The sequence below is a fragment of the Saccopteryx bilineata genome, chromosome 2 (assembly GCF_036850765.1).
Source record: "Saccopteryx bilineata isolate mSacBil1 chromosome 2, mSacBil1_pri_phased_curated, whole genome shotgun sequence".
Taxonomy (NCBI): Eukaryota; Metazoa; Chordata; class Mammalia; order Chiroptera; family Emballonuridae; genus Saccopteryx; species Saccopteryx bilineata.
The window spans coordinates 40,941,253-40,967,314 of NC_089491.1; the positions used below are offsets into that span (position 1 = coordinate 40,941,253).

At 42.3% G+C, this 26,062-nt stretch overlaps 1 protein-coding gene across 2 annotated transcripts in view; it reads left to right on the forward strand.

Moving 5' to 3' along the window:
- Nucleotides 1–24,295, forward strand: part of RIGI (RNA sensor RIG-I) — a 73,565-nt gene extending 49,270 nt beyond the window's left edge. For both annotated transcript variants that reach the window (XM_066256940.1, XM_066256941.1), the window contains 9 exons: nt 1,680–1,799; nt 5,666–5,823; nt 7,385–7,520; nt 8,461–8,609; nt 10,291–10,381; nt 13,252–13,422; nt 14,621–14,772; nt 21,399–21,545; nt 23,633–24,295. In XM_066256940.1, coding sequence (XP_066113037.1) covers nt 1,680–1,799; nt 5,666–5,823; nt 7,385–7,520; nt 8,461–8,609; nt 10,291–10,381; nt 13,252–13,422; nt 14,621–14,772; nt 21,399–21,545; nt 23,633–23,929 — 1,421 coding nt within the window. In that variant the 3' untranslated portion in view covers nt 23,930–24,295. The remainder of the gene's footprint in view (nt 1–1,679; nt 1,800–5,665; nt 5,824–7,384; nt 7,521–8,460; nt 8,610–10,290; nt 10,382–13,251; nt 13,423–14,620; nt 14,773–21,398; nt 21,546–23,632) is intronic.
- The last annotated feature ends 1,767 nt before the right edge of the window (nt 24,296–26,062 follow it).

Genomic DNA, 26,062 nt, shown 5'->3' on the forward strand with positions numbered 1-26,062 from the left:
ACAATGGATGAACCTCCGCACTGCCCTGTAGAAAGCAAACAGCCGTATTCTTCAGGCCCATAAAACTCTTATTTTATTTTTTAAAAATATTTTTTTTATTTATTTGAGAGAGAGAGAGAGAGAGAGAGAGAGAGAGAAGGAGGGGAGGAGCAGGAAGCATCATCTCCCACACGTGCCTTGACCAGGCAAGACCAGGGTTTCAAACCAGTGACCTCAGAGTTCTAGGTTGATGCTTTATCCACTGCGCCATCACAGGTCAGGCGTAAAACTCTTTAAAAAAAAATTTTTTTTTTAATTTTATTGATTGATTTTAGCAAGAGAGGAAGGGAGGGAAAGAGGGAGAGAGAGACGGACATCACTCTGCTCTTGTATGTGCCCTGACTGGGGATTGAACCCAGGACATCCACACACTGGGCCAACGCTCTACCGCTGAGCCAACTGGCCAGTGCCACTCCCACAAAACTCTTAAAGATACTAACAGTGAGAGAGAGGTTATGGGAAAATCTGCGCCTGTTAAATGGCCAAAACCAGGCTTAGTCCTTCCTGGTGTTCCATGCTGAAGAAGATACTGTGTGGTCATTCATTCTTTCATTACCTATCTGATCATTTTGATTTAAATTATCTGAATTCATCATACCTTACTTCAAAAAATCAGAATATGATTTTTAAATGAGATTGACTTGTAAATGTTTATTGGATACCAATGCTGTACTAAGTCAGCAAGACGGGGAAGGGCGAGGAGATACATGTGTCTTCATCCTCGCTCTCTGAATAGCGTATGACTGTATAAGGCGGAGCGAGCACACTTGAAATAGTCATGGAGGGGCAGTTAAGCTTCTTTCTGGGAGCTGCCTGTACGGGGTTTAGAGAAGGTGCACAATCTGAAGTTTATAGTAACAAGTCCACATTTATTTATAATCTGGTCCCCGCTGCCCTCTGAATTCCATCTTCTCCCAACGTCCATAAAACCAGTCCTGTTGCATTCCTAGGGCTCCTCAAACGTGTCAGATGCTTCCTCTCTCTAGCTCTTACCCATGCTATGCTTTGTACCTGACTGCGTCTGCTTCGCCCTGGCCTCTTGTCCTGCTTATCCCACAATGTGGCCTCCCTTGGAAGAATTCGGGATTCCTTCTTCTGTGCTTCATGACACTGGCACATAACTGTGTTTCAGCACTGTACTCTGGTTGTTGGGCTGTGTGTCTTTCTCTCCCCCGAGAGCACAGACCTCTCCGGAACATGGAGTGTGTTGTTTTCAACTATCACCAGAGTATGGCACACGGTGGGCAATTAAAACATTTCTGCTGAAACAATGCAACACTGAAAGTTAGGAATAGTGGGAAAGGATCAAAGAACAAAGACAGGGTTAAAAAGGGTGGCATTTGCAGAGATAAGATGGATACCAGCATCATCAGAGCAGGAGCTCTGTGTTGAGTAACCTGAAAGCCAGAGAAATTGGGTTAGACCCAGAGCACAGTAGACATGTTAGAAGCAGTGCATTAAGCATGAGGGAGCTGTTGCAAGGTGTTTGAGCATTTGTGTTATCTAGGTGACCTACCTGCCTGTGAGCTTAGGGCCTCAGGTTTTATAGAAGTAACAAAGTTAGAGAGGTTTGGAGATGCCTACTTTAAACTCTGATGGGTGCTCCCTGAAAAATACTCACTGTCCTTCGATGCCTCTAGTTTTCAGGAAAGTGGAATCACGGACAACCGACAGATTTAAATGCATCATCTCTCAGCTGATGAGGGAGACGGAGAGTCTGGCAAACAGTGTCTTCGGTGAACTCGGTACCGTAAGTCTCGGTGAGCTAAATCTCATTTTGCATCCTCTCTACTTTGGAGTAGTATATTGTTTACTAGTCTTTGCATTTTCCTTAGTTCACACATCAAGACCCTATCCAGGGTTGACTTTTCTTTTTTTTTACTTGAGGGGAGGGACAGACAGGGACAGACTGATAGGAATGGGGAGAGATGAGAAGCATCAGTTCTTTGTTGCAGCACCTTAGTTGTTCATTGATTGCTTTCTCACATGTACCTTGACCAGGGGGCTCCAGCCGATCCAGTTACCCCTTGCCCAAGCCAATGACATTGGGGTCAAGCTAGTGACCATGAGATCATGTCTGTGATCCCATGCTCAAGCTGGTGACCTCGGGGTTTTGAACCTGGGTCCTCAGCTTCCCAGGCTGACACTATCCACTGCACCACTGTGCCACTGCCTGGTCAGGTGAGGTTGACTTCCTTGATTATAGGTTCTTCAGGAACCTTCTAAGTCCGCCTTTATTTTCTCTTGCTCTTTTTTCTTTTTACAGTAAATCCAATGTAAAAGCAGGGCATACACACCTGAAAAATAATATATTTAAATCAGTTTATTGCTTCTTTGACCTTCCAAATTAATTTTTTGTCCTTTTTTTCCCTACTGTATAAATCAGGGGTAGTCAACCTTTTTATACCTACTGCCTACTTTTGTATCTCTGTTAGTGGTAAAATTTTCTAACCACCCACCGGTTCCACAGTAATGGTGATTTATAAAGTAGGGAAGTAACTTTACTTTATAAAATTTATAAAGCAAGAGTTACAGCAAGTTAAAGCATGTAATAATAATTACTTACCAAGTACTTTATGTCGGATTTTCGCTGTTTGGCAGAATAAATCTTTATAAAACAACTTACTATAGGTAAAACTATCTTTTTATTTATACTTTGGTTGCTCCGCTACCACCCACCATGAAAGCTGGAATGCCCGCTAGTGGGCGGTAGGGACCAGGTTGACTCCCACTGGTATAAATGAAAGCACCGTTCTCCTTGATGGCTCACATTTAAACTTAGAGGTGATCTTTGATCGTTCTTCTTTTGAGACTCTCTCATGAAGCCCCCAAGTTTTGTTCTTCTCCTTTTTATTCCTTCATTCGTTCACCAGGGAGTTAATAGGCTGGGTACTGTGCTAGGTGGTGGAACAGTAAAATTAAAGACATAGTCCCTGCCCTTGGGGAACTCACAGCCAAACAGTGGCAGTCAGATGTGTGTAGTTTCTCTGAGACAGGACAGAGTTACACACTGGGTGCTATGGGAGCGCGTGGGAACTGAACTGGGCTGCAGGGAAGCCTTCCTGGGACAGATCTTGAAGTCAGCCAAGTTAGGGACTGACTTTAAGCAGGATCAAAAAGGCTTTAGGCATGAAGGGAAGAGAGAGCACAGTGAGTTTTAGAAATTGCAAGCATTTCAGCACCATTGTGAGTGGTAGAAAGGAGTGAGCCCACAGGGAGAGGCAGGGGGGCAGACAGGGAAGGGCCTGGTTGGCCAAGCTCAGTTTAAATTTTCTCCTAAAAGCAACTGAAGATTTTAAGCCGGTTAGCAATATGATAAGGATACCAGTGAAGGAAGAGGGCCAGAGGCTGGGTTGGTGAAGGGAGGAGGCTTGGGCAAAGCACTGCAGACAGGAAGTGTTCAGATTTAATGGCTAGCTGGATTTGGGTATGGGTGAGAGAGCGGAGGGAATGGAAGACTTCCCCAGGCTCCTCTTGGGCACCTGCCAGTGAGTGAATCGGTTCTAGAACTATGAGCAGTTTTTGCAGATGAGTTGAGAGTTTTGGAGACACTTATTTTGCTTCTCTTTTACGGCTTGATGTAGGACTTAATCTAATAGCTTTCTAGCTGGTTTGCGCACCTTCACTGTCTTTTCCATCCGATCCCTCCCACACACCCCTCTGATGGTTGGTCTTCCTGAAGTGCCACTTTTATCATGTCAGTGTCCTGCTTGACTCCCTTTAACTTACAGACAGAGCCCCCTAAGTCCCTCACATGACATCTGAGCCCTGCCTGCACAGTCTGGTTCCGCTTCTCTTTCCAGTTTTACCTTCCACCCCTTTCCTGGGTGAGTCCTTTGATTTAGCCATTCCTGGAACATGTTCATAAACTTGTTCATTTGTTCAGTGTTGCAAAGTGCTAGGTGGTAGGAATTCAGTGTGGACCCTGAGACACCGCCCCTGACCTCATGGCATTTCCAGTATAACAGTAAAGCCAAAATTAGTAAGTAATAAAAATAAAGTGATAAGGGAAGGGGATGGGTGGGAGGTGGTATGGGCGTGTTTCAGGCAGCGGGAACAGCACGTGGAAGCAGGCAGGTGGAAAGAGTATGGGGACCCACATTAGTCCTGTAAAAGGCAGGAAGGGGAGCGGCTGGAGATGCAGGTCAGAAGCAGGCGGGGCTGCATCCCAGAGGATCCAGGGTGGGAGTTTGCCCAGAGGAACCCAATACAGGCGCTGAAGCAGGGGAGAAAGCTCTAGTCTCTCATGTTCAGTTTGGAAAAGCCCTCTAACTGCTGAGTGAGGAAGGATTGGAGGGAATGCAGCAAGAAGCAGGGAGACCAGTCAGGAGGCCATGATATTATCCAGGAACATTATGATGTGGTCTGACTCGGGGAGGTGGCAGAAGAGTGGGGGGGACATGAATTTCTATCTTCAGATTCCCTCCACCTCTGATGTCCTGTCTCCTCCACCTTTTCAGCAGTCCAGATCCTGTCGACTGCTCGTGCTTAGCTTATTCTATTTATTTATTTATTTTCCCCTTTTTATTGAGCTTATTGGAGTGACACTGGTTAAAGAGGTCACAGGTTTCAGGTGCCCGATTCCACAGCACATCCTCTGTACACTGCACTGTGGGTTCACCACTGCAAGTCTCCTTCCGTCACTATGATCCTCCCTGTACTTTCCTCCACCCTCCTCCACCTCCGTATTTTTTAAATAGACTTTTTTTTTTTTTTTTGTATTTCTCTGAAGCTGGAAATGGGGAGAGACAGTCAGACAGACTCCCGCATGCGCCCGACCGGGATCCACCCGGCACGCCCACCAGGGGCGAAGTTCTGCCCACCAGGGGGCGATACTCTGCCCCTCCGGGGGCATCGCTCTGCCATGACCAGAGCCACTCTAGCGCCTGGGGCAGAGGCCAAGGAGCCATCCCCAGCGCCTGGGCTATCCCCGCTCCAATGGAGCCTTGGCTGCAGGAGGGGAAGCGAGAGACAGAGAGGAAGGCGCAGCGGAGGGGTGGAGAAGCAAATGGGCGCTTCTCCTATGTGCCCTGGCCGGGAATCGAACCCGGGTTCCCCACACGCCAGGCTGACGCTCTACCGCTGAGCCAACCGGCCAGGGCCTAGACTTTATTTTTTAAAGCAGTTTTAAGTTCATAGTAAAATTGAGCAGAATGTATGGAGGTTTCCTCTATACCTCCTGTCCCCAATTAGCTTATTTTCACGCCGACTCACGTTCAATAAGTACTTGTTGATCCATTTAATTTGCTGCTGGCCACCTTGTTCTTAGTTGGGGCTGGGAGAGAAACATGTCAACGCCATTTGTCTGGGTAACCTTCTCCGTTCCTTTTATTTAAAAAGAAGAGCATTTGAGTCCAGAAATGTGGCTTTTGCCTGTGAATTTGATTGTACTGAGAAGTCCTGGAGAACCGTTTCCAGAGTAACTCACAAACTGAGGTGCTTGAAACAAGGCTGTGTCTCCCTCGCCCTTTTATCCCCAGCTCCCTGCACGGAGCCCGGACTGCCGAACGCTCCGACTCTGAGAAGGGCTACTCGGTGTTCAGAGACTGAGCAAGAAAATTGGAGGCAAAGGCAGGCTTTGAACCTTAAGTGACATATGGAGCAATGAAAAACTTTTTCTTTTCAGAAACTTTATCTCAAATTCGAAACCGGAATTTTGGAACACAGAAGTATGAGCAGTGGATCATGGCAGTTCAGAAACAGTACGCGGTGTTAAAGCTGCCGGACAAAGATAAGGAGAGCAGGATTTGCAAAGCGCTGTTCTTGTACACTTCACACTTGCGGGTATGCTGCTTCCTTCGGAGGGCGTATTTGAATTGTAGCACCTGCTGGAAGCTGGGCTGCAGCAGCTGAGGGGATACCAGCTTTTTATCCTGTCTCCAGCAGCTCACTTAGGAATTTTCCAGAAGGTTCTTAATGAAGCCAACTCCAAAAATTATCCCATTCATCATCTTCTTTGTGTGCTTTCTGAAACTTAACTCTAGAGGCAATAGGATGAAAATTGATCTCTCTAAAATCAGTAAATTGAATAATAATAATAATAATAATAAAGAAACAAAAGGAGATTCTATGCTGCGGCTCCAAGCAGTCCCAGGATTAGAAAAAATTGGGTGATTATGACCATTATTGTGGACACAGGACTGGTGATAACCATCTTTAAGGAGAATGTGGCTTCTGTTGCCCTGCCCTGAAGCATGTTTTCTTTCTTTCTTTTTTTTTTAAAGATTTTATTTACTGATTTTACAGAGAGAGGGGAGGGTGAGAGCGAGAAGTATCAGCTCATAGTTACTTCACTTTAGTTCGTTGCTTGCTTGTTGCTTGTTGTATGTGCCTTAACCCAGCAAACCCAGGGTTTTGAACCAGCCACCTCAGCGTTCTAGGTCGAACCTTTCTCCACTGCACCACCACAGACTGAAACATGTTTTCTTACCTTTGATAAAGCCACATGCACACAAGGAAGATACAATTATTTTATTAAAAATATTTCTTTTTAAATTTACTGATTTTTAGCGAGAGAGGAAGGGAGGGAGAGAGGGAGAGGAACATTGATCTGTTCTTATGTGTCCTGATTGGGCTTGAACTGGCAGCCTCTGTGCTTTGGGATGATGCTCCAACCACTGAGCTATCCAGCCAGGGCACAATTGTTTTAAAGTACATTCAATCAGTAGGTATTTATAGAATTTTTTTTAAAATATATTTTTTATTTTTTAAAATTCATTTTTGAGAGGAAAGACAGAGAGAAAGAGAAGATGGGGAGGAGCAGGAAGCATTAACTCCCATATGTGCCTTGACCAGGCCAGCCCAGGGTTTCAAACCAGCGACCTCTGCATTGCAGGTCAATGCTTTATCCACTGCGCCACCACAGGTCAGGCCGGTATTTATAGAATTTTAATGAACTTAACTGAATATTTGGTGTAGGTGATCAGTGCCATCATTCTGAACCAGTGCAGTTGCAATCAGTGATGGCTTTAGATGTATAAAGAGAATAAAGTTGAATGTCTGGATTATGAGGCATAATATATGGAAGTTGATGTGCTTTTGTTTTTTTTGTTTTTAATTTTCAACATGCATTTTTCTTGTAATTTTTCTTCTCTTCCGAGGTAGAACTCTAAAATCCAAGGTAATCCTAATTAATTAATAATTCTAGTTAATTGAGATTTTTAAAAACATCATTTGATTCAAAGATTTTATTAAGTACCATTAGGGACTGTTCATCTTTAAAAACTAAACTGAAAGAGATTTGAGAAAAGTTGAATTCCATGCAAAGTTATAGCTAATTAAACTTAAGTACAGCAGCTGTGTTAGACGCTAGAAATATACTGAACTCAGTTTTCATTTTGAACAGAAATATAATGATGCCCTCATTATCAATGAGCACGCACGGACAAAGGATGCTCTGGATTACATGAAGGACTTCTTCAGTAATGTCCGAACAGCAGAATTTGATGAGATTGAGCAAGATCTCACTCGGAGATTTGAAGGTGGGTGTTGTTCCAGAGGAGGAAGCCACAGAGCCTGGTGACTCGAGTGGTAGCATAATTGTATGGAATTATACTTAGTATATGGTGATGCTCAGAGCGTTTTCCTGGGCATAAGAAGACCTTATGGATGGCAGAACTATTAAACTTTGGTGAAATCTGGTACTTAGGGAAAGACTCTGTGGCTTATTTTCAATTTTTAAGAAGGAAAAATAGTAGAATTTGCAAAGGATACAGTCCACAGAAATAGTTAGTCAATAGTAACATATTTTAGTTTTATTTTTAGTAATTTTATAAAGGTTTACAAAAAAGACAAAAATGTGTTTTAATGTTTTTAAAAATACTATAACTTATATATATATATACCTCTGTGTGAGAAAGAAAACCAAAATAACTCAAAATCCCACATCCCTCATATTGAGGAAAATAGAAGAAGATATTAAATGAAAAATAAGTTTTCCTTTTCCCTGTCCCCAATTTTTTCCCCAAAGATAATTACTGTTAATAATAATGGGGGCCGTCTATATGTAACTCAGTGGTATACTGCTCACATTGAACAGCCATCTCTCTGGGGGGAAAATATATGCATTTATTGGTGTATTTAATGAATGCATTAAATCTGTGGTTATCACATAAAATTCTGGTTAAATATTGAGAGGTTAACTGAACTATAGCTGAAGCTCAGTATGTTCTAAATATGTAGAATTCATAAGTCATTTATAAAGCATTCTCCTTGCCTGACCTGTGGTGGCACAGTGGATAGAGCGACCATCCACTTGGAATGCTGAGGTTGCCAGTTCGAAACCCTGGGCTTTCCCATCCCAGTCAAGGCACCTATGGGAAGCAACTACTATGAGCTGATGCTTCTCACTTCTCCCCCCTCTTTCTCTCTCTCTCTCTAAAATGAACAAACCCCCCCCCCCAAAATTTTCTCCTTTTGCAGAAAAGTTGCAAGAACTAGAGAGTATTTCCATGGATCCCAATAACGAGAACCCTAAACTCAAAGACCTCTGCTTCATCTTGCAAGAGGAGTACCATGTAAACCCGGAAACAAGAACCATTCTCTTTGTGAAAACCAGAGCACTTGTAGATGTAAGCCTCCTCCTCCTTGTGGATAACAGATCGGCTCAGTGGCATTTTATTGAAAAGATTGTTCTTTCTTTACTTCACTATTATAGTCACTCTATATACATTTATATTTTTGAATCAGCTCGTCCACATCTGTGAAAAAGTCTACTGGGATTTCTTTTGGGATTGCATTGAATCTATAAACAAAATTGGAGAGAAATAACATCTTAATAATATTGAGTCTTCCAATCCACAACTGTAATCTCTTCAATTATATAGGAATTCTGTATTAGTTATCTATTGCTGATAACAAATTGCCCCCAAACTTAGTGACTAGAAACAACAAACAGCTGGTATCTTATAATATCTATGGGCCAGGAAACCAGAAATAACTTAACTGAGTGTTTCTGGCTCAGGGTCTCTCATGAAGCTGCAGTCAAGCTGTTGGCCATGGTTGCAGTCATCTCAAGTCTTGACTTGGGAGGATCGGTCTCCAGCCTCGGCTCCCAGCAGGTCCCAGAACATGCACTTCTTTTTTTTTTGTTTTTTGTTTTTTGTTTTTTTTTTCATTTTTCTGAAGCTGGATACAGGGAGAGACAGTCAGACAGACTCCCGCATGCGCCCGACCGGAATCCACCCGGCACGCCCACCATGGGGCGACGCTCTGCCCACCAGGGGGCGATGCTCTGCCCATCCTGGGCGTCACCATGTTGCGACCAGAGCCACTCTAGCGTCTGGGGCAGAGGCCACAGAGCCATCCCCAGCGCCCGGGCCATGTTTGCTCCAGTGGAGCCTTGGCTGTGGGAGGGGAAGAGAGAGACAGAGAGGAAGGAGGGGAGGGGTGGAGAAGCAAATGGGCGCTTCTCCTGTGTGCCCTGGCCAGGAATCGAACCCGGGTCCTCCGTACGCTAGGCTGACGCTCTACCGCTGAGCCAACCGGCCAGGGCCCAGAACATGCACTTCTAAGCTCATTCATGGAGGCCTCTCCATGAGCCTGTCCACAGCAACTGGCTTCCCCTAGAGTGAGTAAACCAAAGGAGATTGAGAAAGAATGCCCAGTAAGGAGGCACAATCATTGTATAACTTCAACTTGGAAGTGATATCTCATCATGTCTGTCATATTTTACTAATTGGAAGCAAGTCAATAAGTTCAGTTCACACTTGAGGAGAGGGGACACAGGATCTGAATGCCAGAGGCTGCAGATCATTGAGGGTACCTTAAGGGCCACCTACCACATCTGTTTTGTTTTCTTTTTAATCAGAGTTTTGTTGTTTTCAGCAGACAGATTCTGCACATACTTTGTTAGACTTACACCTAAGTATTACTTTTTATAGCTATTGTAAATGGCCCTTTACTTGTTGCTGGTATACAAAAACACAACTGATCTCTGTATATTGATCGTAGGTCCTAAAATCTTGCTAAACTCACTTTTTCGTTCTACATACCCATTATTCTGAACTTAGCTTTTATCACATAAAAAATATCTTAGAGATGAAACCATATCATGATAGATGACAAAGATCTACACACTTATGGTTAATTATTACATAGAATTGATTCCAAGAAGCTTTTTTTTCAGGCTTATCAGTCTGAAAGCTGCCTGTGTACTAATTAAAGTTTTTTCTTCTTGCATATATTTCAATATTGAATTAATACAGATAGTATACAAATAGAGTCTAATTGATTGTTGCTTTTCATTTTTAGGCTTTAAAGAAATGGATTGAGGAAAATTCTACACTCAGTTTTCTAAAACCTGGCATATTGACTGGACGTGGCAAAACAGATCATAACATTGGTATTTATATATGGTGTACTGTATATGAGTATATATAATCTATTCAATTCTTTTAATGCTTGTGTTAGTGTTCAACTAAAGCAAAAGCAGTAGAAGATTATGCATATATACATATATATGTGTGTTCACATGAATTTATTACAAGGCATTACATTGCTCACAAAATTAGGGGATATTTCAAAATGACTATGAAGTGATAAAAAAAAAGAAGCATTTGATTTTTCTTTTATTATTAAACAAGAATATCAGAAAAGCAAATGACTAAAGAAAGTTGTTCGATTATGCAAATTAGATACAAAACCAACTTTTATTTCATTGGTGAAAATGCACTATACAAAAGGCTGAAAGTACTGGAGTATCTGTATGTTCCCTGATTTTGAAAGTGCATTTTGAAATATCCCCTAATTTTGCCTGACCAGGTAGTGATGCGGTAGATAAAGTGTTGGACTGGAATGCGGAGGACCCAGGTTCGAAACCCTGAGGTCGCCAGCTTGAGCACAGGCTCATCTGGTTTGAGCAAGGCTCACCAGCTTGAGCCCAAGTTCGCTGGCTTGCGCAAGGGGTCACTCGGTCTACCATAGCTCCCCAGTCAAGGCACATATGAGAAGCAATCAATGAACAACTAAGGTGCTACAAGGAGGAATTGATGCTTCTCATCTCTCTTTCATTCTGTCTGTCCCTGTCTGTCCCTCTCTCTATCTCTCTCTGTCTCTGTCACACACACAAAAAAAAGAAAGAAAGAAATATCCCCTAATTTTTGTGAGCAGTATAGCATGCACAGTTGTGCTGGCAAAGCAAGTCTGAAGTCTGCAGGTGGGTGGTCAGGAGCAGGCTGGAACCCCATAGGCATGAGCTGTTCGGAGTCCCTGAGCTCAGGAAATGTATAACTCCTCTTTTAAAGGACTAACTTGATTAGGTCAGGCCTACCTAGAACTAAACTCCTGTTGATTAACTTAATGTCAACTGATTAGGAACTTTTTAAAAAAATTAATTAGAGAGAGAGAGAAGTGGGAGAGGCGCAGGAAGCATCAATTCATTTGTATGTGCCTTGACCAGGCAAGCCCAGAGTTTCGAACGGCCACCTCAGCCCTCCAGGTCGATGCTTTATCCGCTGCGCCACTACGGGCCAGGCCTAGGAACTTTAATTACATCTGTCGATTCCATTCACAGAGCAGCTAAATGAATAACTGGAGGCTGCAGTGCAGCCTAGCCAGGTTGACATATCAAAAAGCTGTCACAAAGTCCACACGCCAAAAACTTGTAAACATTGCCCCTCCCATATGTCCTGCAGACAAAACCAGCCAAAGTTTTATTTTTCCATGTTGTTTGGGCATGTCACTCTCCTGCTCACCAGTAGATTAACTGGAAATAGGAATGTTCTGTTTCTATTTTATTATTTAACTAGAGATCATTTTTGTGTGTACTAAATATTTTATAATTTAAAAAATAGTCTACGCAGGCAATCTGGAAATCTAGTGAGGGTGGTCAGAGGATGTGAGGCAGCCTCCACCATCATCCAGGAGGAGCCCTGGTGGCCAGCCCTCACGTGACATTCTCACAGTGCTGCTCCCCACGGCTCAGTGACCAGCAGCGACAGGTCCTCGCTGAGTTTCTCTTGTTCAGTGTGTTCATAGTAAGCAGTTCCCACCCTGTCAGTCCCTAGTCATCCCTTGCCCTTCCTCCTTACACAGATTTTAAATTTCATACATCTAAAGAGCAAATTCAGATTTTGAAAATTTGGTTTACCAAATGACATCCCAACAACACATTATTCGGTTGAAATTCAAAGTTCTCTGCCATCTGACTCCAACATAAGCCCAATTTGATTTTCCAGCTTCGTTACTGCTCTACGAATCAGCACTCAGAAAACATTTTTGTTTCCTCGTTTATTCAGCCATCCATTTATTTAGAACTCACTCTGTGCCCGTCGCCGTGCTGCTGCCAAGCAGCCTGCCCAGCCCTCCACACCCCCAGCTCTGCCCCGCTTCATCTCGTCACGTGGAATGAGCTTCCTTCCTCCTCAGACTGTGAGCTCCTCGCAGATAACAGTGCACCTTTAACAATTGTGTCCATATTGACAAACCGTAATGCTGAATAAGTGTTTGATGAACAAACAGATGGGGGAGGTCAGAAAATAAAGAAGTATGGTGTCTGTCTTGGGCATGTTCCTTGTTCAGTAGAAGATGATGGTGAAAAGATTTTGTTTTGACTTTCACAAAATACATCTCAAGATTTTGACTGCCAATATACTGGGGGGGGGGGGAATGGAACACTTATCAGTTCTATTAACTCTGAGGTGGTGGTCACTGAAATTTTTTCTCCTCTCAGTATATCAGTGGCTGAAAACTACACGCTATCAGGGTCCTAGACTTAAAAATTTAAGGCCCAGTTCTGCTGTGAGCTAGACTGTGAGTTTACCATATTTCCAAAACCTCAAGGTCTTTACCTATAAAGAGGACTCATTACACTCACCGCATCAACCCAAGAGGGCTTGGTGAGGCTCCAGGAAGTAGATGAAAGTGTTTTGTCAGCTCTAAACTCCTATACATACATAGGCATTATGATTAATTAATATTTTTGCAAAAAAAAAATAGTTTTGAGACAACCTGACTAAAGCCACATAGCTAGTAAGTACCACAGCTGGGATTTGAATTCAGGCAGTCTCATGGCGGAGTCCAAGTTGTCACCACCCTAAATGTCCTCTCTAAAGCAATGATAAGAATAGGCGCTACTGCCTGGGGTTGTTGAGAGATCATGAATATAAAGTATGTACCAAGTACCTGGCATATAATAAGCATTCCATAATTAATAGCTATTTTTTCCAATGGTAAATTCCCTCTTTGGTGAGTTGTACATGCCTTCTGACACAGGAATGACCCTCCCAGCACAGAAGTGTGTACTGGATGCATTCAGAGCCAGTGGAGACAGCAAGATTCTGATTGCCACCTCAGTTGCTGATGAAGGCGTTGACATTGCTCAGTGCAATCTGGTCATTCTGTATGAGTATGTGGGCAATGTCATCAAAATGATCCAAACCAGAGGTGAGAGAAGCTTTGATGCCATTACTAAGTGCCTGCCAATGTGTCTAATTTGTGAGTGTGTCTGTCATTCCAGCCTTTCTTCTTTAGCCAGTCATACTTGTGCATGTGACTAATGGTGTCACTGCCCTAAAGGTGGCTTAGGACTGAGTGGCTCCAGTTTTGTCCACTGTTTTCATTCTTGTTCACAACTGTATACTTGACCAACACTGACTGACATTTATGGGAGGATAGTTCTCACAAGCACTGAGGCTTTGGCCATGAACATGTGGGCCTTTTCTGGTTGTGCTTGTGGTGCTGCTGGGGCCCTGTTTCCCAGAAGAGACACTCCAAGGGGCTCTTCGGTCCCATATGAACTAGAGTGTCTCCTAATTAGTCTCTCTTCCTTTTTTCACTTTCTGTAACAAGAGCTGCCACATTACTTTTCCTGGAAAACAGCTCTGAGCATGTCACTTCCCTGTGTAGAAGAAACTCCAGTGGTTCCCCAATTTTCTTAATGTTATAAATTTTCAGTATAGTACCTACCCCCTTTTCTTTCCAACCTTGTTTCCTATTCTGTCCCTTTCCTCGTTATTCACTGCAGCCAGCCTGACTTCCTCATTTTCTCCTTGTTGAAGGAATTGCTCATGTACTGCTGCTGATGCTGTGTTACCTCTCGCCCTACCTCCAGGTCACCCGTCCCAAAGTCTAACCAGCTGCCAATCATCTTTCTTGAACATCTGCAACTCTTTCTCTTTATCTATCATTCAGCACTTCTCATTATCCGCCTACATTCTGGTGGGGAACGGAGCTTATTTCTCCACTTCCTAGAAGGCTCCTGAGGAAGAATCTGTTTATCATTCATCTTAGAGCCCTTACAGACTCACCCTGAGGATTCATGTCAGATTGTCTTTCTTAAAGTAGTGTTTCTGGTGACACGGCTGTCTGCTCACACTGCAGCGTGGCAGTGGTCAGGACTGGGTGGCCGATCACACCACAGCGAGGCAGCCAGTCAGCGGCGGGCCCCTGGTCGTCTGCATGTTTAATGAGCAGGTGCACACCGGCCTCTATGCCTGTGCTCTAACAGCTCAGCTTCCCTAGAAAGCAGGACTCTGTGAGCCAGGGTTGAATTTTAGGAATACCCTGTTCCCTTTGCTTACCTGTTCTTAGATTTATCAGAGCTTTAAGTCAGACACTGAGTGAAATATTTGTTTTCTGACAGGCAGAGGAAGAGCAAGAGGTAGCAAGTGCTTCCTTCTGACCAGTAATGCTGATGTAATTGAAAAAGAAAAAATCAACCTATATAAAGAAAAAATGATGAACGACTGCATTTTAAAGCTTCAGACATGGGATGAAGCAATATTTAAAGAAAAGGTAAGCCTTTTCATCTCTGCTCCTCTTTCAGAATCTGACTGTAAGTAACAAATAAGGAATGTGAACATGGTTGGCACCTTGTATCACATGGCTGAGGGTTGCATTAGAATGATAAGTTTAAGTTTAAAATTTTGTCCCGCAGTGAACATCAAATTCATTCTGTGTTTTTAAGTCTCAATGAGATTAAAATATATTCTATAAATGCTAATACCTGAAATGTTGTGTTTTTAGATCTAAAAGGGAAATTGAGCTAGAATTGCCCTTAGGTTGACAGTTTATCTTGAGGCCAACACCCTAACTCGGCAAGACATCGCCGTTCTGGTCTTTTCCTCAGAGCTCTTTCTGACATTGGGAGTCCTCGGAGGAAGGCCCATTGCACTGACAGGTGTGGGAACACCAGATTGTAGGCATAGCTGAGGATGTATATCTTGGAGTGGCACACCTGTTCAGTTCAGCCTCTTGGTAGTAACCTCCATTTTATTGTAATTTTCTTTAAAACTCAGAAGCATGAAACCAGATTAAGGAAAATAAAGACATCCGTGCGCGCGCGCGCGCGCACACACACACACACACACACACACATCTACCTTTTTTCCAGACTCTGCAGAGATTTTCATTACAGAATCTCTGGAAGGATTCAACATGGCAGAACCAGAAGAGAACTTCAACATTAGACTCAGTGGCTCCAGTTCCAGTTCTGCCAATTTTAAGATGTGTGACTTCAGGTCATTACTCTGTCTTTCAAATCATCAGTTTCCTCATTTGTAAATTTGAGGAAATAATGGTATTAAACTCACAGGGTGGTTTTGGGTAAAATGAGATGTATGCATTGCTTAGCATGGTGCTTGGTATAAAATAAGTGCTCGAAAAATAAGAGTTGCTATTGGACACAGGTGTGAGGCATGCTTAACTTCATGAAAATGAGCCTTACAATTCAGTAGACCAACTCCACAGTGTCCACAATTTTAAAAAGTCATAATCTTTATGCTCAAAAAGTACTGAGAAAGAGTGACATAAAGCAAATTAACACTTATTTTAGGACAAAAATACAACTTTACTCATTTTAATCTTTTTTTTTTTTTTTTTACAGAGACAGAGAGAGAGATAGACAGGGACAGACAGACAGGAATGGAGAGATGAGAAGCATCAATCATTAGTTTTTTGTTGTGCATTGCAACACCTTAGTTGTTCATTGATGGCTTTCTCATATGTGCCTTGACTGTGGGCCTTCAGCAGACCGAGTAACCCCTTGCTCGAGCCAGCGACCTTAGGTCCAAGCTGGTGAGCTTTGCTCAAACCAGATGAGCCCACACTCAGGCTGGTGACCTCAGGGTCTCGAACCTGGGTCCTCGGCATCCCAGTTCGATGCTCTATCCACTGCACCACTGCCTGGTCAGGCCAACTTTACTTATTTTAAAAAATATTTCTTCCTACAGTTTGGAAACTAAGATTATTTTTTCAAGATTTTATTTACTGATTTTAAAGAGAGGAGAGAGAGAAAAAGGGGCAGGAGCAGGAAGCATCAACTCATAGTAGTTCCTTCTGGTATGTGCCTTGACCAGGCAAGCCTGGGGTTTCGAATAGGAGACCTCAGCATTCCAGGTTGATGCTTTATCCACTGCACCACCACAGGTCAGGCTAGAGACCAAGATATTTTAAAACACTTCTTCCATATTTTCAGTGAGAAGAATTGCAGAGAAATTCTTTAGTTCCTCTTAATTTTTTTCCTTAATTTTACTGAGGGATAGGGGTTTTTCACTGAGCCACCTATATAGGACATTAGGGATGGTGCCAATAAAAACCATACAGCCGTATTAGCGTTAATACCCAAAGACTAATTTTTATCCCCTCCATGGGGTGACTAACTACTTATTAGACTCATGTATGGCAGAAGCAATAGAGTAAAAGTCTATTGAGGAAGATGGAGGCTGGACCAGGCATAGACATTCTTTTGTAGTCAGCACACTAGGTCAAGGAGTGGAGTGAAGAGAAAACAGATGATGTATTGATATCTGTTACACCAGGCTATAGAAGAGCATTTGGGATTTCCCTAAACCCCATAGATATTGTAGAACATGGGCAGGGATGGTCAAGAGTGAGAGGGAACCCAGACAAGTGTAGCTGGGAGCTTGCAGTCTTGGCATCATCCCTGTCCTATCGTAGATGACCAGCTGCTCTGTAGAAAGAGGAAGGCTTTGCTTGCAAAGGGTTAGTAGAAGTATAATAACATAGGGACAACTTTATATTCTTAAAACTGAAAGGCATTATGTTTCTTGCAGTGAGAACCCTTTCTATGTTGCTTTGATAAGGGTTTGGGTGTTGGATCTGAGCACCCTGCTCCCTGAATACTGGCTTTCATGGGAGGAAGAAATTGCAGAAGAGAGGGTAACAGTTTGGTGCTCTCTGAGGCAGTCATCAGGTAGATGGAGAGGGAGACTACGCTTTCTTCCCCAGCCCCACAGCTGCATTATCCATTGTCTGCATGTGGCCGGCCTTCCTTAGAGTGCTGTGGTCCCCGGGGAGTCTCTGGTTCCTGCAGCCATTTTAACATGTAGATTCCAGTCCAGAGGTATCCAAGGACTGATCTTCATGAGGGATGCTTCAGGATTTGGGAGTATTTCTTTCTGGGGAAATGAGGAATAAAGAATATTTTTATGGTTCTAGCTTGAAATCAAAATGAGGAATCCCACTTTTCATCCTCATGGAGTAGAGAATAATATTTGGAGTGAAAAAAAGTTCATTTTGATGAAAGAACTTCCAGAGTGATATGTGCTCATGACTGCACACAATCGAGGTCCCATAGTTTTGCTTTTTTCCACTTTAATGCGCGGAATTAGGCTGTTTCTTAACCACAGGTGGAGGGGAGAGGCAGTGTGCTATAGATTTAACGTGTGACGTTGGTAGAGTCTCTTTATGCAGTTACTGAGTTAGTTTTAAGTATAGCAATAATAGTTTTAATTTACTGGGATTCATTGCCTATAGCAACATTTAAAATATTTGGGATTCATCATATTTGAGTGAAATTTAGTTGTTTTTTTTTTTTCAGAGACAGAGAGAGAGTCAGAGAGAGGGATAGTAGGGACAGACAGACAGGAACGGAGAGAGATGAGAAGCATCAATTGTCAGTTTTTTGTTGCGACACCTTAGTTGTTCATTGATTGCTTTCTCATATGTGCCTTGACCACGGGCCTTCAGCAGACCGAGTAACCCCTTGCTCAAACCAGCGACCTTGGGTCCAAGCTGGTGAGCTTTGCTCAAAGCAGATGAGCCCGTGCTCAAGCTGGCAACCTCGGGGTCTCAAACCTGGGTCCTCTGCATCCCAGTCCGATGCTCTATCCACTGTGCTACCACCTGATCGGGCTGAATTTTAGTATATAATGAATATCATTAGATATAAGGGAACTTTTAGAAATTGGATGCCCAAATGGCAGGTTTATATTTTTACCCTCTTTTTGTTTTCTTTTTTTTAGGGGAGGGGATAGACAGGTACATACAGACAGGAAGGGAGAGAGATGAGAAGTGTGAACTCATAGTTGCGGTGCCTTAATTGTTCATTGATTGCTTTCTCATATGTGCCTTGACTGGCGGCTCCAGCTGAGCCAGTGACCCCTTGCTCAATCCAGCGACCCTGCACTCAAGCTGGTAAGCCCGTGCTCAAGCCAGATGAGCCCACATTCAAGCTGGTGACCTTGGGGTTTCAAACCTGGGTCCTCAGTGTCCCAGGTTGATGTTCTATCCACTGCGTCATTACCTGGTCAGGCTATGATGTTTTGAGATTTCTTCTTTTATCATTTCATTCTGTTTAGAGAATTTCCACTTGTCATTGTTTTGTCATTCGTTGGTGAACAAATTCTCTTAGTTTCCCTCATATCAGATTGTTTTGATTTCCTTTTTATTTTTGAAGGATATATTGCTGGGTATAAGGGTTTAGGTTGACAGTTTTTTCTTTCAGTGTTTGAAAAATATCATCTCACTTCTTTCTGGCCTTTATGGTCTTGGATGAGAAATCTGCTGTCATTCAGACTGCTTTTTCTTCCATAAGTAAGGTGTCTTGCTTTTCTGGCCACTTAAAAAAATTTTTCCCCTATGTTTTTAGTCTTCAGAAGTTCAATTTTAATTTGTCTTGGTGTAGATTTCTTTGGATTTATCCTGTTTGGTATTTATTCAGCTTTTTTAGTCTGAAAGTTTATATTATATTATGTTTAATTTGGGAAGTATTCAGCCATTATTTCTTCCAGTACTTTTTAAGCTCTGCTGTCTTTCTTCTCTCCTTTCAGGACTCCAGTAACATGAATGTTAGCCTTTTTTTTTTTGTATTTTTTTCTGAAGTTGGAAACGGGGAGGCAGTCAGACAGACTCCTGCATGCGCCCAACCGGGATCCACCCGGCATGCCCACCAGGGGCGACACTCTGCCCACCAGGGGGCGATGCTCTGCCCATCTGGGGCGTCGCTCTGCCGCAATCAGAGCCATTCTAGTGCCTGAGGCAGAGGCCACAGAGCCATCCCCAGTGCCCAGGCCAACTTTGCTCCAATGGATCCTTGGCTGCGGGAAGGGAAGAGAGAGACAGAGAGGAAGGAATGGGGGAGAGGTGGAGAAACAGATGGGCGCTTCTCCTATGTGCCCTGGCTGGGAATCGAACCCGGGACTCCTGCACGCCAGGCCAACACTCTACCACTGAGCCAACCGACCAGGGCCAATGTTAGCCTTTTATTTATAGTCCTAAGGATCTCTAAGGCTATGTTCATTTTTTTCACTATATATACTTGTTTCAATTGGATAATTTCTTTTATTTTGTGTTCCAGGTAACTGATTATTTTGTCCCCCATTTTGATGTAAAACCCATTGCTGAGCCTTTTTGTTGTTGTTGTTGTTGTTATAACATTATTCAATTCTAAAATTTTCATTTGGTTCTTTACAACTTCCATTTTTTGCCTGCTTCAGCAGCACATACATTAAAACTTGCATTTCTTTGTTGAGCCTTTATAGTTGTTTATCTTTCAAAAGTGTTTATGAATACTCACTGAAACATTTTTATCATAACTGTTTTAAAATCTTTCTCTGATAATTATGACGTTTCTGACTTTTTAGAGGTGGCATCCATTGATTTTTTTTTTTTTTCATTCAGTTTAGATCAACCTGGGTTTTGGTACAAAGAGTGATTTTTTTTTTTTTTGAAACCTGGATATTTTCACATTATATTGTGAGACTGAGGATCTTGGCTGACTTTTCTGATACCATTCTGGCAGAGAAGTGGGGAGATATTGCCTCATCACTGCCAGGTGGAGGTAGAAGTCTAGGTTTCCCACCCACCTTCTGTTGATACCAACTAAGGGAAGGCTGCTTGTTACTGCTGGAGGAAAGTGGGAGTTCTGGCTCTTCACCTGGGTCTCTACTGACACCATAAGCAAGGGGCACTAGTATTAAGCAGGGATGAAAGTCCTGGCTTCCTACTTGGCCTTCTCTGACAGCACCAGATAGGAGTGTTAGGGCACTTAGTTAGAGTCTTGCAAAGTGGAAATCAAGGTTCCCCATTCAGTCTTTGCTGACATGGGTGGAGGTTGTGTCACAGTTTTTCATTTTGATTTTTTATTTTAAGTAAACCTGAGCTTATACTTAGCCAAGGCCTAAATTTTGAAATAGAAAGAGAGGAAGGAAGAGAGAGAGAAACAAACATTGATTTGTTATTCCACTTATATATGCATTCATTGGTTGATTTTTTTTTTTAAGTGAGAAAGAGACACAGACAGACAGGGGCAGACAGAGAAGAAGGGAGAGAGATGAGGAGCATCAACTTGTTGTGGCACTTTAGTTCATTGATTGCTTTCTCCTATATGCCTTGACCGGGAGGCTCCAGCTAAGCCAGTGACCCCTTGCCCAAGCCAATGACCATATGTTCATGTCTATGATCCCACACTCAAGCCAGCGACCCCCATGTTCAAGCTGGTGAGCCTATGCTCAAGTGATGACCTCAGGGTTTCAAACCTGGATCCTCATCATCCCAGGTCGATGCTCTATCCACTGCACCACTACCTAGTCAGACTCATTGGTTGATTCTTGTATGTGCCCTGACTGGGCACCGAGTCCATAGCTTTGGCATATTGAGACTCTGACCAGCTGAGCTAACCAACCTGGGCTACATACATTTAATTATACTGTAATTTGACAGTACTCTCTGTGGTTGGAAGAGGATAGAGAAAATAATATTTTAGATAGTGGGGGCTTTTCTACTTGCTGTTGCATTCAATGAGTTTGTGTCCTGGAAGTGGGTGTAATTATATCTGAAACAGTCAGTACATATTATATGTCTATTTGTGAAGGACGTTTTAGGTTTTTTCAGCTACTGAAGTAGAAAGCATGATTTACACGACTATTTTATGGACATCTTTAGTGCTTTTATGGGCAACTTTGATGAGGATATTAGACTAATTGGATGTCATAATTAATAAACATTGACTAACAAAGAGTTAAAACCAATAAATTATCTATGGGATTTTTACAAAGCTGCCAGGTATACGTGACATGTTCATGAAAGTGTATATGAATTCAGAATGAATGATATATATTTATATATATCTTAGTTATACTTAAATTATATTTCTGAAGTGTTTTTCTTTTTCCATGTAGATTCACCAGATACAGATTCATGAAAAATTAATCAGGGATCATCAAGGAAAAGCAGCACAACCTGTACTTGATAAGAAAATTAAAAAATTTCTCTGCAGGAAGTGCAAAACCTTTGCCTGTTATACAGCTGACATAAGAGTGATGGAGGTAAGCAGCCTTTTCCACAAAGAGCACTAGGTCATCTTTTATCACTAAGTAGAGATCAACTGTTGGTGAGATATTTGTAATAAGATCACTATTATTTCCTTAAAACTTTATTATATCATGGCCCATGTATTTTACAAAAGCTAAAAAGTTAAAAAGAAACCCTTAATTTCAACAATAAAGAAATCATTTTAAAAATTGCTGCACAGCCACTTAGTTAACTATTACGCAACCATTAAAAATAATGGTTATGCTAAATGCAATGTGGTTTCTTGGATTAGATCTTAGAACAGATAAAAGTTATTACCAGGAAAAGAGGTAAAATCTGTAGTTCGGTTAATAGTAATGTGCTGATATGACGTCTTAGTTTGAACAAATGTGCTATGGTATGTAAGATGTTAGAGGGTGGGGGAAGGGTTCATATGGATTCTTTGGACTACATGTGTAACAAATCTATAAATCTAAAATTATTCCAAGATAAGGTTCATTAAACAAAACAACTATGAAGTTTATCTAGTATAATGGTAAAGTGGAAAAAATAACCAGGATACAAAATTATAAATCTGCTCTGATTGCAGCTGTATGAGTAATAGCAGCAATATCACTGTCGCTGTCAACAACAAAAAAGACTACAGGAAACATACTAACATGCATTAATAGTTTGAAGTGAGATTCCATGATTTTTTTTTCTCTCTTAGTACTATTTTATGTTTTCTAAACTTTCTTTTTGGGATATGGGTCACTTTTATAAACAAAGTATTTCCTTATTTTTAAAACACAGTATCTGCAGGTTAGCCATACATATATATATTTATATATATGCTTAACTTTTAAGAATAGAAAAATCTTCTGGGGTAGAAATTGGACATAACTCAACAGCTGCCATTGGAGGTTTGGGTGGACCTTGGGCTGGTTCAGATGATGAGTGATTACTTGAGAGTTCTGTTTGGTCTTCACAAAGCTGAAGTCTCTCATCAGACCAGCTGTTTGAGCAGGAAGCATATTAGGGAGATACTGGCAAATTCCCAGACTTTTCTGAGTCTTCTTTAGCTGTAAAAGATCCTTTCAGCTGGGTGATTTTTCTGTTGAAAAGGGCCCTTTTATGGTAAGTTTTCCTCAGGGACTGCTATGTTGGATCTGCATTTGTTCTGTGTGGTGTGGCTTTTCTCAGGTTTGTTCTAAAGATGGCTGCAGGCAGGGCCTGTGGGCACAGTCCCTGACCCTGTTGGATCCATATTTATATTTTGTTGTTTTTCCTTGTATGTTTGGATTATGCCTGCCAGGCCACTGGTAAACTCAGCCTTCACAGATCTGCAACAAATACCCCTTTTGTTTCTGAATTAGTAAGAATATCTACTTTAAGAAGTTAAATTGCCTGGAAACTTCTTAGTCCTCCTCTTCATGAGATGTGCCTAACAACTCACTTGCCCCTTTACCCCAGCTGTCACTTCCGCCCTTGGAACTGGGAGTCAGGCTGCATTGATTCTGTATTGGCCATCAGGTGACTCATATTGCCTTCTTTCCTCATCTGTTAAATAGGGTCCCACCTGATCTTCTTCTCAGATTATTGTGGAGTTTTTGTTTTGGTTTGGGTTTTTTTTGTGACAGACACAGAGAGAAAGACAGAGAGAGGGACAAAGACAGACAGGCAGAAAGGGAGAGAGATGAGAAGCATGAATTTTTTGTTGCAGCTCCTTAGTTGTTCATTGATTGCTTTCTCATATGTGCCTTGACCAGGGGGCTACAGCAGAGCGAGTGACCCCTTGTTCAAGCCAGCGACCTTGGGCTCAATCCAGAAACCTTGGGCTTCAAGCCAGTGACCTTGGGCTTATGTCAGCGACCATGGGGTCATGTCTATGATCCCACACTCAAGTCAGCAACCCGCACTCAAGCTGGTGAGCCCGTGCTCAGGTTGGATGAGTCCGCACTCAAGCCGGCGACTTCAGGGTTTCGAAGTTGGGTCCTCTGCGTCCCAGTCCAACACTCTATCCATTGTGCCACTGCCTGGTTAGGCTGTTTTGTTTTATTAAATCACAATTGTGAACTGGTTCTAACAATCTGCTTTGTATGTTCGGTCCCTTCATCTATAGGAATGCCATTACACTGTGGTTGGAGATGCTTTTGAGAAGTGCTTTGTGAAAAAGTTACATCCCAAACCAAAGGACGTGGGGATTTTTCAAAAGAAAGCAAAGATTTTCTGTGCCAGACAGGACTGCCTCCACGACTGGGGAATCCATGTGAAGTATAAGACATTTGAGATTCCAATTATAAAAATTGAAAGTTTTGTGGTGGAGGATATTGCCACTGGAGCTCAGAGAATATATGCAAAGTGGAGGGACTTTCCTTTTGAGAAGATACCATTTGATCCTGAAGAAATGTCTCAATGACCTCAGGACGCCAGTCTTCAGCTACAGGGAATGGGTGATGTTGAGGAAAGGAGAAATTGTCCCCAGTGGGTAAATCATGACTTGCTTGTACCAATATGGTGGTATTTACGTAAGGCTTGTACTGGACTGAATGTTTATCACTTAATTCATGTTCTGGTCATTGTTTTCAGCAGTTTGTACTATATCATATATGTAAAACACACATGAGCAAATCATAACACTGAATGCTTTGCAGGTTAATAGAATGCTAAGTACTGGGAAAAATTTAACAGCCTCAACTTCTCTTTCTGTTCTTCCCTTTGGAACCAACTGCCAGTGTATCCTTAGTAGCCACTCAGTACACATTAAAATGAATGAATGAATGAATGAATGAATGGAATGTTCATTTCATACTTCCCTTTCTTTCCTTAACCTAATATAAGCCAGCTTTCGCCTTTAACAAGCTACTGAAATTGTTTTTGTCAGGGTCACCAGTGACTCTGGCTGCTAAATCCATTAGTCCTTCTCTCTGAGCTCTTTGCTGCTTTGGGCCCTGTGGAGTACTCTTTTCTCAGAGCACTTTCTTTTATTTCTTTTTTTTTTAGCAAGAGAGGGAAGAGGGGAGGGACAGAAAGGGGCGGACAGGAAGGGAGAGAAATAAGAACCATCAACTCATAGTTGTGGCACTTTAGTTGTTCATTGATTTCTTTCTCATATGTGCCTTGACAAGGGACTGGGTGGGGTCTCCAGTGACCCTTTGCTCAAGCTAGCGACCTTTGGGCTCAAGCCAGCAACCTTTGGGCTCAAGCCAGCAACCTTGGGCTTCAAGCCAGGTAGCTACCTTTGGCCTCAAGCCAGCAATCATGGGGTATTGCCTATGACCCCATGCTCAAGCCGGTAAACTTGCGCTCGAGCTGGTAAGCTCACACTCAAACCTGTGATTCAGGGTTTAGAACCTGGGTCTTCAACATTCCAGGTTGGTGCTCTATCCACTACACCACCACTTGGTCAAGCTCAGAACTCTTTATTGGCTTCAATCTCTATCCTAGTCTTTTCTATTATTTCTTCTTTGCCAATCCCTTAAATGTTGATAATTTCAAAGATTCAACATATATACATGTATATGGATGTAATGGTTATATATACTTATATTCTTTAGGTAGCAATGTGTGGTATGTAATCTTAAAATTCTATAGTGTACAACTTCTAGTAATGGGGCATGTAAATTATACAGTACTTCTTGAGAAGTTGACATATATATATATATATATATTTTTTTTTTTTTTTTCTCTACAGGGACAGAGAGTCAGAGAGAGGGATAGATAGGGACAGACAGACAGGAATGGAGAGATGAGAAGCATCAATCATTAGTTTTTCGTTGTGACACCTTAGTTGTTCATTGATTGCTCCCATATGTGCCTTGACCGGAGGCCTTCAGCAGACCGAGTAACCCCTTGCTGGAGCCAGCGACCTTGGGTCCAAGCTAGTGAGCTTTTTGCCCAAACCAGATGAGCCTGCGCTCAAGCTGGCAACCTCGGAGTCTCAAACCTGGGTCCTTCCTCATCCCAGTCCAACACTGTATCCACTGCGCCACCGCCTGGTCAGGCTATTTTTTGTTTATTGTACATTTTGCCTTGTTGTTTCATAACCTATACTGTTGTTCCCTTTGAATGGTCATTTCAAGCCATTTCCCAATAGTAGGTGTTCTGTTGTTTCTATCCAGATTGAGGTATTTTGTGTTAAATATAAGGTAGGCTTTATAGTAATTTAAGCATCTTCCTAAAACAGATCCAGATCAGTGTTTTATAATTCATGTTGGTGGTCCAAAAGTCACCTAATTAACATAACAAGAGATATCTTTGTCTCTCTCATCACCTAGGACAACCTAAGGGTCTTAGGAACTCTGTACCAGAAATGGGGGGGTGGTGGTTGGGGATATGAAGGCCAAATATATATTATTACAAATCGCAATCTCACAAGTATCTCTTTTAATATGGAATTGCCTTTATTGAATGCTTCTGTTCAAGAATCCCAATAGGAGCCTGACCAGGTGGTAGAACAGTGAATAGAGCATCGACCTGGGACACTGAGGACCTAGGTTTGAAAGCCTGAGTTTGCTGGCTTGAGCGTGGGCTCACCAGCTTGAGCACGGGG